Here is a 13,960-nt window from a genome sequence, read left to right on the forward strand (position 1 = left end):
ATCGCGCTACAAGAGCTTTTTCGCAGCTTCGTGGCGCTTACCAGCTGTTGTACAGAGGTGGTTAGCGCCACGAGCGTTCGAAAAAGCTCTTGCAGCGCGATTATACCACCTTTACCTTATTTTAGCGCTACTGTGTAACGGTTATAAATGCTAACGCTCTAAATTAGTAATATGGTCGGTTTATTATGGTGTAAACTAAATATATTTTTTTAAAATGAATCATCAGTGACAAATGAGGAGACATTTTATTTTTACGGATTGGATTATTAAAATAACAAGTAGTCTATCGCTTTTATTTCTTTGTGTACGTGATATGAAAGTGCGAGTTCCAGTTTGCTGTCAATATATATGTATATTATCGTCAATATTTTCATGCGCCCTCAAAATATTCAGTTTTAAATGCAAAAATTATATAGATATGTGGATTTGGAAATTGTATTTTGAACATAAATAAGACTTTGAGGGTTACAGATAATTTAATTAGGGTTATAGGTAATAAAAAATGATTTTAATTATGTTAACGTTACCAGGCTATAGATTTATATGATCTTCAAAAGATCGTAATAACCTCAAAAAATATGTTTACCAAATGCTATAATGGCGTCTCGATCAAGCAGCTCTCAGAGTTGGTTACATCTGCTCTAGCGCCTTAAGCTGTACAAAGGCTCTAGTGTTTGCTGTTGTAGACCTCAAGGTTTTGCAGTTGTGGCATAGGAGTGCTTCAATATAACTGTTTTGGTCGCACACCAGCATTTTACTCGTACTTTTAGGGGTCAGTCGTTGAATATTAAAATAGTATGAAATTTTTTTATTTTATTTATTTTATTTATTTTATTTATTTTATTTATTTTATTTATTTTATTTATTTTATTTATTTTATTTATTTTATTTATTTTATTTATTTTATTTATTTTATTTATTTTATTTATTTTATTTATTTTATTTATTTTATTTATTTTATTTATTTTATTTATTTTATTTATTTTATTTATTTTATTTATTTTATTTATTTTATTTATTTTATTTATTTTATTTATTTTATTTATTTTATTTATTTTATTTATTTTATTTATTTTATTTATTTTATTTATTTTATTTATTTTATTTATTTTATTTATTTTATTTATATTATTTATTTTATTTATTTTATTTATTTTATTTATTTTATTTATTTTATTTATTTTATTTATTTTATTTATTTTATTTATTTTATTTATTTTATTTATTTTATTTATTTTATTTATTTTATTTATTTTATTTATTTTATTTATTTTATTTATTTTATTTATTTTATTTATTTTATTTATTTTATTTATTTTATTTATTTTATTTATTTTATTTATTTTATTTATTTTATTTTATTTTATTTATTCTTTAAAAACAGTTGACAGACTGAACCACCACTGCACCTATGTAAATATATTATGATAATAATTTTAAGCTTTAGTATAAAGGTATATTACTCGGTTATAGCGCTTTAGGTGCTTAACATAATTCTGTAATCCCCATGGCTGTAAAAATGTTTCGAATGATACCTTATACATCTATTTGCCGTACAGAAGCCATATAAATATCTGATATAACGCTCAAGGCGCTATTAAAGACCTACGCAACTCTTTTATAGATGAGTAATACACTAGCCCTAAAAAAATCTGTTATAGAACCTAAGGCATTACAAAAAGCTTATTTACGCTCTTGAGCGCTATAAGAGCAACGCATAACTCCGTTTAAACTCTTTTATCTCCTAAAGTCCCCTTATACAGTTAACGGTGTTATAGAAGATTCCATTAACTCAGTTATACTTCCCTAGGCTGTCTAGCGATGCAATTACATGCTCATATATCACTATAAGTCATTAGTTTCCTACTAAACGGCTACTGTCCCGCCTAGCTGTTAAAGGGTTTTTTAAATAGCTAGTATACAACTTATAGAGAATTGTACAGCATTTGAACGACTCTTATGCAACTATCAGGCTGTATAACGACTGTATAAGCAGCTTGTGTGCTAGTTGGGGTGTTAAACTATTTTTGTTGCCAACTTATACCACTCGGCCAATTCTTATTCAATGTTAACTAAATTGAAATTGCCTAAAAATAAGATGCAAAATCTAATGTTTTCATGTTTTTACTCGTTACTGTACCTCAAACAATATACTAGGTGAATAAAAAGTCTCATACATATATTTATTATTCTTTAGAACATTAAGATAGAAGTTACGTTATTATTTATGTTTAAAGATAAACAGGCATCTTATGTTTTAGACATGTAATAGTCTTTTTATGAGATAGGTAAAAGAAATTACGTTTAGGTAAGAGTAAAAATGTATTTCGTTGCTTGGAAAAAACAGTCGAATTGACAGCACTTATTTATTCTACGCTAACTTCTACGCTAGATTTTGGTTGTATTGTTTTTATGCCAAACTACTTAAATGTGTTGTTTTATATGCCAAAAAAAGGTCACAAAAATATCCATAAATAATGAAGTTACAAATCTTATTTAACGCTAACTAAAGGTATATACGTACGTACATAACATTCATTACAAAAGTTATCAAGTTTTTCAACTTTAAGCGCTTCTACTGTAAAGTTCAGTTTTACGAGTAAGCGCAGTGCAGTATAAATAGCTGCTTTCGAAATATCTGTAGTTGTATGTCAATATCAATTATTTTTAGCAATTCATAAGAACTTTTCTTTTAGTATGTCATAACTTAGTCTTACTTCTAACTGAACTAAAACAATATCTTTTCAATATAATAAAATTGGCTATAAATATAACACAAAGTTTCAAAACAACCAAAATCCGAACCATTTGTTAACAAAACACGAGTGATTGTTTTAAAACTTTTTTCGCGAACAAATATACTATAAAAATTCTGAAATTTTCATACACCGGTGAGTGCTGAAAAGTTTATTTTATGAACACTTTTAAATACCTGGAATTCCATAAATTACAAGTTAAATGTTGAAAATGGGTTGAATTGTTTTTCTTTTAATAAATAAATTTTCCCAATAAATTACGTTTTATATATTTTTAAGTCTCTACGAGTACATCAATTTATTATTCAAAAAAACCAATGGGGTCTTCCAAATATTATATATTTTTTGTTTAAAACATTTAATAAAAGAAACTTTTATTGAATCACGGATTGATCAATCAGACCATATCGACTTTTTTCTCTTGTTTTTAATTAAACAAAATTTGAATCAAACTATCGGAAAATTTTACTATTCCAAATTAATGGCAAACTATTAGTAACTGCACATTTATGCAATAAATTACATCTTGTATTCGAACTTCAACAACACATTACACCGTGAAGATTGGCCCATCTTTGTTGATTATTATGAATGAATAAGAGAACCGATCATATTCTATCGAAAAATTAAATCGATCTAAGGTTTCACAATTTATTTTCAGACTAATTATCTTGGTCATAACTTCAGAGGACCATTAACCTGAGTCGAAACAAGATAGATCGATCACGCAAATTAATTAGTGTATTGTTTTTAATGCATTTCATGACATATTTGTAAAGACCGCCCCCGTGTTTTTGGTGGCTACATAATAATAAATGTGTGACCTACAGTTCAGTTTCAAGTTAATTTATACTTAATGTCAATCGTAAATATGTTTCCAAAAAATCCGACATATCACAGCGAAGTTTTTTTTGAAATAGAAATCTCGCATTATAATTTATTTAATTACCCACTCGTCTTTATAGTATTGTGATAAAATAATCTAAGCAATTAACCCTCGCTCACCCTTCGCAGTGCATAATAGCGCATTGTAGTGTAGCGTCAAAGGGTTGTCGTGGGAAGTACGACGTACGAGAGGTGAATGCTTCTACAGATTGTACTATACATAATGTATCGTCAACTTTTCCTTACTGAGATTTTCTGCCTACTTTCCTTGTTGTAAAGACGGACTGGCTTTTTCAAAAACGTCTTATAAATAAAAGAAATTAAACGGTAAAATGGTTTAGTAAGTTTCAGTGTTACTAAAGTCTGGGAACGTGAATTTTCTTTAGCTAAAATTAGGTTCTGTAGAAAAGTTTAAAGCATCGATAAAAGTTACGAAATTAGCTCAATGGACCTTTAGGCGTCTTAAAGCTTTTCTGCTTTTATACAATCAATACATAAATTCCGCTTGAAATGTACAATGCCACGCATTTTCCGACAATAAGTATATTTTCAAACAATAAACAAAACTTAGAAGTATATTTACTAACTTGATAGCAATATATCGCCAGACAGCTAGGGATAGTGTGAGTAGTATCGATGCGGTGTGCAGGATCTGTGTGAAGTGCATATGAAACAACATATACACCGCCCACGAGTACGGACGCTCCTCCTGCCCCGGGAACAGCTGCAACACACAACACAATTACTATTTACAACTGACGAACCAATATTCTCCTAAGTTATCAACTAAGACTAGAACGCAACGAAGACGAAGTTTTGGTACTATCATGTAGCCGTCGTGTTGAGCGTTATATATTACAAATTGATTAAAAGAAATATCAAAATACGTGATTTTATAAATGATTAAAGGATACGTTATTATACGTGAGAGCTGGCCATATAAAAAGCTATAGTGTCCCAAAATCAAAATATAAAATGGTTCGTGATTGCGCCCTGAAAGACGCCTCCAAATAAACTGTAATGAAAATGAATTTCAAACAAATATTTGTATTACCGAAGCAATTTTCAATTAATTGTGAGGTTCACAAATGATTACATTGGCAAAATTTAAACGGGACTTAAATTCTGGGAACATTTAAAACAAATTTGACTACCTCCGTGGCGCAGTGGTTTAGGTCGCCACGCCGATACCACTGCAACGGGAGGTCGTGGGTTCGATTCCCACACGGGACAATTATTTGTGCGATCCACAAATAATTGTTTCGGGTCTGGTTGTGCTTTGTGTCCGTTGTTTGTATGTTTGTAAAAGTCCCCGCGACACAAGAGCAATTCTTAGTGCGGGAGTTGTCTTTTTTTTAAAAAAAAAAAAAAAAAAAAAAAAAAAATTTACTAGTATCGTTTATATACGGAACAGTTGAAAATTCGATTCGACATTACAGTTAGCACTTGCCGCATTTAGAAATGAAATTAAACGTACTTTTGCGGCGGCTACCGTCAACATTACCATTGTTATGGCTCGCTCTATATAGAGACGTCAAAACACTCAGTAATTTTAACCTCTCATTGTAACAAGACTTACTCTGAAGAATAATATTTAGTTAAACTACGAGAACACTTTTGCTACAGGAGTTCGTGAAAATCTATACTAATATTATAACGCTGAAGAGTTTGTTTGTTTATTTGAACGCGCTAATCTCAGGACCTACTGGTCCGCTTTAAAAAAAATCTTTCAGTGTTAGATAGCCCATTTATCGAGAAAGACTATAGGTTATATAACATCACGCTAGGGCCATTAAGAGCGGAGTAGCACCGAAAAATGTTACAAAAACGGGGAAAAATATGACCCATTCTCTCTTATGTGACGCAAGCGAATTTGCACGGGTCAGCTAGTGAATATATATAGGAGTTATTTCAATAGCAAAGTTATCAAAAACTTATATTTCCAGTCCAAATAGCAATAAATCATATCGTCTGCCAATACGACACCGTAAAGTTGAATCAAAGTTTTACAAACAAGAGCCATATGGCGCTCATCCCAAGAGGCAAGGGGATTTCTATATTTACATAGACATTGTTTATTTGGATTTGGCATACACTCGCGATATCAAAATTTGTGATAAAAGTGCCAGAACGGTATCTCTAATTCACTATACCTAATATAACTCCGAAATAAGTGACTGAGTGGCATTTTTATATTTGGCGTATCCTAGCGCTAAAGGAACATTGCTTGAACGGAGAATTGAAAATGAATAAACAATGAAAGACAAACAAAAATGTTATCTCTCATATTGCCTTTTCCTAACATGTATTTATTTTGTATGTTTTAGTTCATGTTAAGCACACTCTTATTTGAATGTACAGAATTATTCTGAACTAGAGGCAGCCCGCGACTCCGTCCGCGTGGAAACCCTTTCCGTTGAAACCCCGATGCCTCGGGAACTCCGGGATAAAAAGTAGCCTATGTGTTATTCTGAGTTTTCAGCTACCTACATACCAAATTTCATCTTAATCGATTCAGTAGTATTTGTGTCAAAGAGTAACAAACATCCATACATACATACATATTCACAAACTTTCGCATTTATAATATTAGTAGGAAGTAGAATAGGCAAAGATGCTATATTAATGAGTTATACTCACCAAATACCTGTAGATCGCGAAGGGTACGTACTCCAGCATGACGAAGACGTCAGCTACTGCCAGCCACTTGAGGAGACGATTGATAGGGGTCACGGCAAGGTCACGACGAGTCAGAACGGCTACGTTCAGCGCATTGGCTAAACTACCAAATAGACAAACCTAGGAGAAAAGATTACATCATAAGCATAAAACTTATTTGTTTATTAGGTACTTCGAGTTGATGTATTGCTCCTAGCGAAACTCATAAATTATTATATGAAAGTTTGTGAACAACTTCCAAAATTCTGCTAATTAGTATTACGAACGTACGTGTAATGTACGTTACATACACCTACTTACGTAATAATTGGATAAACTTTACCCTTCAATTCGCTCTAGGCATAAAGAGCAGTTGTGAAAAGAAATAAACAAATCGGAACATTTCGATTGTAACGTCTATTTGACTGATTAGATCGGATTCCGTTTCAGAAATTTAATTTGTATCCAGACACAATCGAGGTCTGGTAAGTAAAAGTACGTAATTCCATTTCAGAGTTAGCGTCTTCAAACGAAAAGAGGCCAGAAATGTTACTAGAGAAATAGTTGAAATTCAAATTCTCAGTCATTCCGTAGTCAAATAAAATTGAGCTATTATAAATTGCGCGACTAAATCCAAACAAGTACGCTTCGAAAGGGTGAATATTACGGAAACTTACCAATAAACTGACGTATCCATGTATATTATTATAAGCGAGAATCAAATCTCGAAATTCTCCGATGCAATATTCCGATCTCTCGCATTCCTTTACGACTGATATATTATATCTGCTGCGCCAGTCTTCCAGAACTTTGATAACTTCGCCGATACTGGTAGTGTAGTTCGATCCTCGGTGTTTAAGTATAGAGATGAACCTTGGGTCCTCGAAGAAGAAATTGTATGAGCCATTCGATCCACCGGCGAAGTGGGTGTCATTGTCCGCTAGCATTGTGACTGGCCACCTCTTTGTTCATCACTTAAGGCAACACACGCTATATCTATTCCTGCAGTCACAGATCGATTCGTTTGATGATATTCTTCGTAAAATTAATAGTGGTTTTCTCATATCGTTTACTTTTCCAATTACTGTAAACAAATAACATTCCATTAGGAAAACATAAAAAAATATCTACCGATATATTCTAGTTTAAAAAAATGTTTTCTCGTGTCGCGACCATCTGAGCCAGCCGCTCTATTTCTTGTGTAATCTTCATTTTATCAGCAATAATCTTAATTTAAATACTGGCCAATTTTTCCTGTGTTGCTAAACTTTATGTAAATAAATAAGTGACTGTTTGATAATACTTTTGCACGTGGTATTTATCGGTAATGACGTCAAGAACTAATGTCGAAAATTTTCCTTCTTATGCAGTGCGAGAAATATGTTAATAGAAGCAAATTATATAAGCATTGGAACCTTTTAACATACACACTGGTATAATTGTATTAGATAAACCCGCAATAAATTTAAAAGGAAAATGTACATTTTGTTGGTTATCATAGTATGCATAAAAATGCTTAGCGGAAATATCGGTTTCTCGGTTGAGATATTTTCTTAAAAGATTTATTGCTACTTGAATATCTTACAAAATACCTCTTATCGAAATATTTAATATTTACTCAATGTTTAAAATCGGTAAAATTTATTATTAAAACGTTTACACTCTTTTTAATTACAATTCAACACAACACTGTTAACTTTTATTTTATAGAAACACACAATTTCTACAAAAAATCCAAGAAACCCCATCATAGACCACTTTTGTGATAACAAGAGAACATATAACACCTATATCACAGTACATATCAATTGCACTCACTATATCAATTCTAACGGTCTTCCCTTTGTGCATTGCTCTGCCATTTTTATCTATAACTAGCTGACACGCGCAGCACACGAATTTCCTTTGTATATTTTTTCTCTTCTTAAAAACCTTTCCCGTGTCTTAAAGGCAATTTTACAAAACAATTAGTCGAAGTGGTTGAGACGTTCTTGAGTTTGGCGCTTAGCAACACAATAGACTAGCTGACACGGAAAACGTTGCTTTGCCATATAAATAAAAAAGAAATAGTGTCATTTAGGGGTATGCTAAATAGATGTTGGCCAATTATCAGACCTACTCAATATGCTCACAAAATTTCATTAGAATCAGTCAAGCTGTTGCGGAGGAGTACGATGGTAACTAACATTGTGACATGGAAATTTTATATATAAGATATTATATGGCTTGGTATAAAAATTAAATAATACTTTATTCATAAACTACTCTAATAAAAAATAGCTTCAAACTCGTTACTCTAAAATAACAATATAACTTTAATAGGTTTCGTTCCAAAAATATTATTATTTCATTCAAAATTCTCGAAAATTATTGTACAAACAAATAATTTGCGCACAAATGGAAAACTTCAATAACATTAGTATGTCATAAATAGTAGAATTTATGCGACAGTGTATTTTCATCATCATTTTAGCTAACAACCCATCAAAGCGGGCTCGGCCGCACTTAACTGCAAAAACAAAGCAAGGCATAAAACTGATGCCGGGACGTTTATAGAACGTATTCGTTACCACCTGCTTAGAACTGAATTAATTATGGTACGAGTTGGTTATGGACTATTTCTGGCATTGCCAAGGGTACTGAAGAACATTTTTAATGCAACTTAAATGTCGTGTTGGTTTTAAAGCGTTTATACTACAGCTACTACAAATGTTAAACGTTTGTAAAAGTACTAATACTAATATTTTCACCTTGGTAGTACTTTTTAAAGAAATTCTAAACATATTATATACTTACCTTAAAAATTATAGGGAGCTTTCAAATAACCTTCAAGTTAAGAAAACAATGTTTCATGTACATTTCACACTCGTATTTAGTATTTGAATTATTTCTTTATTTATTTAAACTTGATGAGCAGTGATAGCCGAGTGGTATAAGTTGACACCTCCTACGCAAGTGGTCGCAGGTTCGAACCCGAGGCAACACACCAATGACTTTTCGAAGTTATGTGTGTATTAGAAATAATTGTCACGTGCTCCAACGGTGAAGGAAAACATCGTGAGGAAACCTTGCATGCCTAAAAATTTGTTTAATACATTTATTGAGGGCATGCAAAGTCCCCAACCCGCACACTTGGCCAGCGTGGTGGACTCAAGGCCTAACCCCTCCCTCATTACGGGAGGAGACCCTTGCCCAGCAGAGGGACAGTAATGGGTTAAATTTTTTTTTTATTTAAACTTAATATACAACACTGTATAAAGAGGGCCTATCTTTTTAATATTTTTACACCTCCCTTTTCGATATAAAAGAAACGCATGCTTTTAATACGCATAATTTCCAATGGCAGTTAGTGTATAGACTAAACCGTCTTATTTATAGTACGTAAATAGTAAATCCTTCACCGTCACTCATCGTGTGTGTATAATTTTTAATTTATCGTCTGCCAGAGTTCATAATGTCTGGAGCTGTTTCCCTTATAAAAGTGCTTCAATATTTACAGATCGTGCAAACGGCCAAGGTTAATCGTAGTAAACAAGCTTTGAAATATGAGTTTTCGCTTTTTATTAACGCCACTATTATTTACGCATACCGTAGTATGGTTTTAATGTTTAACCAACAAAGAATTTAATGACCGCTCTGATTAAACTCAAGACGAAAAAAATGATTTTATTTTTGACTAAATAGCCATATGACTAAGCTTGCGAGAAATTTAAAAAAAGTCATATCTCTGAATATAGCAATTTACGCGAACACGAATTTTTCCGTGTGAGTCCAGTATTCTAATGTACATATAGTAAACATAAGGCAACGCGAGTTTTTTAAAAGTTTTTAATGTAATATCTCATACACAATAATATGTCTAATAAAGACATAATAAGTCATGTATTTATTATGGGTTCATATATAGGTTATCTGATTATAAACTAAGCAGACCGTACCTACTTGAAAAAGCAGTGACAGATTTCAAAGAAACTTACATGAATATGTATAGCAGATAAGAGCACACTATAATCCAGCACACTAATTTACTTTTAAATATTTCAACAATTAATTAGCACTTAGTATTTAGTCTGCACACGGTTTCACTTAAAAGCATACTAAATAAATATTGACCTATAAGTATTACTATAGAAAATTGAATACGGGAATTCCAGGCACAAAACGTCATTAATGTGTAATCAAGTCCGCGTCATATTACTAACAAAATCGTCTAGCCAATAACGTCAGGTGCTCTGACTGTACCAAATGAAATATGGCACATCCATGTCTCGTTCAAAGTCTCTTTTTTCCGTCAAAAAGCCGCCGAAAAAAGATTTATCACGGCACAGCTTGGACCATTTTTTTAGTCGGTGGATATTTGTAGACGACTCCATAGGTATACATCCCCCATGTATATTTTTGTTTATGTCTTTAGCAAGTTTTTATTAATTCGATATACAGTAAACAACAAATATTTCCTGTATATTTTGTCGTCAATTAAAGAAGTCCTCCCTATACTTTTGACCAGTTTTGTTGAACAACGTGCATGAACTTTCAAAGTCGACCTACAGCTCGTGTTAACAAAGGAACTGTACGAACGTGTCTGATTTTGCGCGAATTCAACGGAGCCTATTGTCTATGTCAAGGCAACCAATTCAGTATGGACGTCCAAGCCAACGCAATTGGACATTTTTGCTCGATACAATTGTTTTCAAAGTTCCCATTCAATACAGGATTCAAAACAAACTATTGCAAGTCCTTCATTCTAATCCCAAATCATTCAAAGGTCATTTATTTATAACCAATGATTGAATCGCCGTCCGATAGAAATGGAGTTTTAACCCCATTGGAACAGCTGGATCTAATAACGGTGCTATTGAATCAGAATAATCAGAACAGGAGATGGATTCATGCAATCCAGTTGAGCTATATTATGAAATGGAAAGATATAAATTATGGTCTCAACGGAATACAAATCTGAATAAAGTAAGGGTTGACCTCGTATTTTATAAGAACCGCAAGCGATTCGCATTTGGGCGCAATGCTGTTGCGTTAAATCTACTTAAAAGAGACCCGTATTCAGTGGAAATGAGGGTTCTTAGTAAATGAAAACGAGTTGAAATGTTGAAACTTAGTTGTAATGTTATAAAAGCTTCAATCTTCTTCGAACAAACAATGAGATAAGTTTTGTGAACCGTATGAAATAACGATGTATTTTTCTTTAAGACTTTGTTCCAGACATTAAATTAAATTATAGCGAAATATAAGGCAGAAGAGATTTAAGAGGTAAGACGAGATAAAATAATAAAAGGTTATATAAAAACACGCTATATGACTGCAGACTATAGTTAACCTTAACTAATAGACTAGACTTTTCTAAAACAATGTCAAAACATACAGAATATGCCGTATGCTATACCCGAAGTTATAGGCAGAGGTGTATGAAATACACGCGATGCTATTAACAGTAATAATAATTGGTAATAATAATCCCATATCAGTGGCGACCTATTGCCATATACCGAGCGCGCTACCAAACTCTGGACCTGAACTACTATTGAAAATAATTTCGTATAAGATCATAAGATAAGATAGCATAAGATCGATAGCACTTTGTCCGACTTGGGAATCGAAGTCCGGACTTCGTGGGCAGTAGGATAGACAACCGACCGCACGACAGCACAATGTCAATATCAATATATTTAAAACCAACTGATGATATAGAAGTATTATCGTGCGGCCATTGTGATTATCAGATAATACATAAATGCAGATCGTCGAGCTATTCATAGCGGATGGAAGTGACGCGGTAGTGTCGGTGGTGTCGTAAACAAAAGAGAATTATATCTGAGAGACATGCAACACCATACAGCTGTTAGTATGGCGCGTTTGTAGATAGATGCGATACTCAATGAGTTTACTTCTAATGCTACACGTGGAGAGGGAGATTTGTATGGGAAGTCTTAAGTATTTAAGAGAGTGTTGCTGTTTTTATACTATTTTATTAAAATGTCAGGCCTTTCACTAAGGGTTTTTGACGGAATGATATTTGTATCCCCTTAGCAACTACTTTTGTCAGGCTTTGATTGGCAAATACCTTTTGAAAAAGTCTATGAATCACTCTCATTCCCTATGATAGTATTAGTCAGATGCAATTTCTATGCATCGGGCATCCCCTTATAAATATTTTAAACAAATTTTAGGCATCCAAGGTTGCATCACGATGTCTTTTCTTCGCCGTTAGAGCAAGTCATAATTATTAGTAATACACAAATAATTTCGAAAGGTCATTGTTGTAAACGCAATAAAAAGCCTGTCCCTTTTTTCATAAATGTAAAGGACACACTCAATTTTCTTCAGAGTAAAAGAACTCTACTCTATATCAGTAGTCAGAGTTCCAACAAAATCAATAAATGACGATAGGCTTACCCCCTAACAAATGGCACCTTATATAGCAAGTAAAGTAACAGCGCAATAAATCTCTGACACACCCTTCAGCGCAATATAGGTGCAATGTTAAATAACGAAGAAGAACTAAGAAACTTACTGCGGATGTGTGGCAGGAATTCTGAACGGGAAATGAAAATCTGAATGCAGTAGTAAATTACTGAAAAGTGAGTAATGTTACACTGATGTACTATAATATATTGAGTGGATTGCATTTTGAGTACATTTTTAGAGACATTAAATATAATGTTTTTTGCCTTGTATTGTGTTTAAAAAAAAAAGCATTGTCCAAATCCTACAAAGGCTTAAAAACTGTAAGTAGGCATACTTTTCACGCGCTCGTGGACTTCGTAAGCCCGAACGGATTTCGGAAAATAAAAAAACCGCGACCGCGATTCCTACTGAGCCATATTAAATACTATGAGTGGAAGTTCTTATTCTGGGAAGTTTGTTAATACAGAGTTAGTTAAGTTATAGATATTATCTACCCTAAGTTACTAAAAGCACTCAAAAATAGTAACATACTTAAATAAATCTGGGCACAAAAACTCAAATCTGAATTCCATGCAGGTTACATTGCAGGTACAAGATCGCAAAACGTAATTTACGTATATTTTAAAGTGCAAAATGTAATTCGATCGAAACGTCGGGTGAACAAATAAGGTTAGGTTAGGTTAGGTTAGTATTCTAACCTTTAATTTTCAATCGCGTTTGAGACCCGATACATTATAATATGTGTATAAGTCGGTGAATTCAAAATCGTCAAACAAAATCTAATATTAATCCATTAACAACGACTTAGTACAACGGCTTGTATTACCGATGCTCGTCAATAGAAGACGATCGTTAATGTAAACGAACCACGGCGACACAATCGTTACGCTCAAGTGTCGGTTACCCGCCGGCGCCATGTTTGAATATTCATTATGACATTTCACTTGTAGTCCGGTTGGATTTAATGAGAATCGATATGGAATCTTTCCACTGTCCGGTTAAGTAGAACAATGCTTAAGATTAGCGACGTTAACGCATCATTTCTCTTGTTAAATATAAATCTCTCGTCATTTATAAGATGAATACGAGTTATAGTGCGGAAGTATGTTAGTAATCTGTTTGAGTAAGATAAAAAGACATGTCGATGACGGCCTTCAAATGGATGTGGGTGAAAGAAAACAAATATGGAGACATCGTAGCAAGTGATTATTAAAGAGTTTATTCCATTGGGTGAAGCAAAA

The 13,960-nt window shown here is 32.9% G+C and overlaps 1 protein-coding gene across 1 annotated transcript in view; it reads right to left on the reverse strand.

Annotated features, from left to right (window-relative positions):
• The window catches only part of LOC142980145 (G-protein coupled receptor dmsr-1), a 48,256-nt gene that overhangs the window by 14,488 nt on the left and 19,808 nt on the right, over positions 1 to 13,960 (reverse strand). Inside the window, exons 2-4 of the mRNA XM_076125464.1 lie at positions 6,977 to 7,383; positions 6,282 to 6,440; positions 4,229 to 4,365 (exon numbers count right to left, since the gene is read on the reverse strand). Of these exons, the coding sequence (XP_075981579.1) occupies positions 4,229 to 4,365; positions 6,282 to 6,440; positions 6,977 to 7,246 (566 nt within the window). The 5' untranslated portion in view covers positions 7,247 to 7,383. The remainder of the gene's footprint in view (positions 1 to 4,228; positions 4,366 to 6,281; positions 6,441 to 6,976; positions 7,384 to 13,960) is intronic.

Source organism: Anticarsia gemmatalis, chromosome 17 (genome assembly GCF_050436995.1).
Source record: "Anticarsia gemmatalis isolate Benzon Research Colony breed Stoneville strain chromosome 17, ilAntGemm2 primary, whole genome shotgun sequence".
In the NCBI taxonomy this organism is placed as follows: Eukaryota; Metazoa; Arthropoda; class Insecta; order Lepidoptera; family Erebidae; genus Anticarsia; species Anticarsia gemmatalis.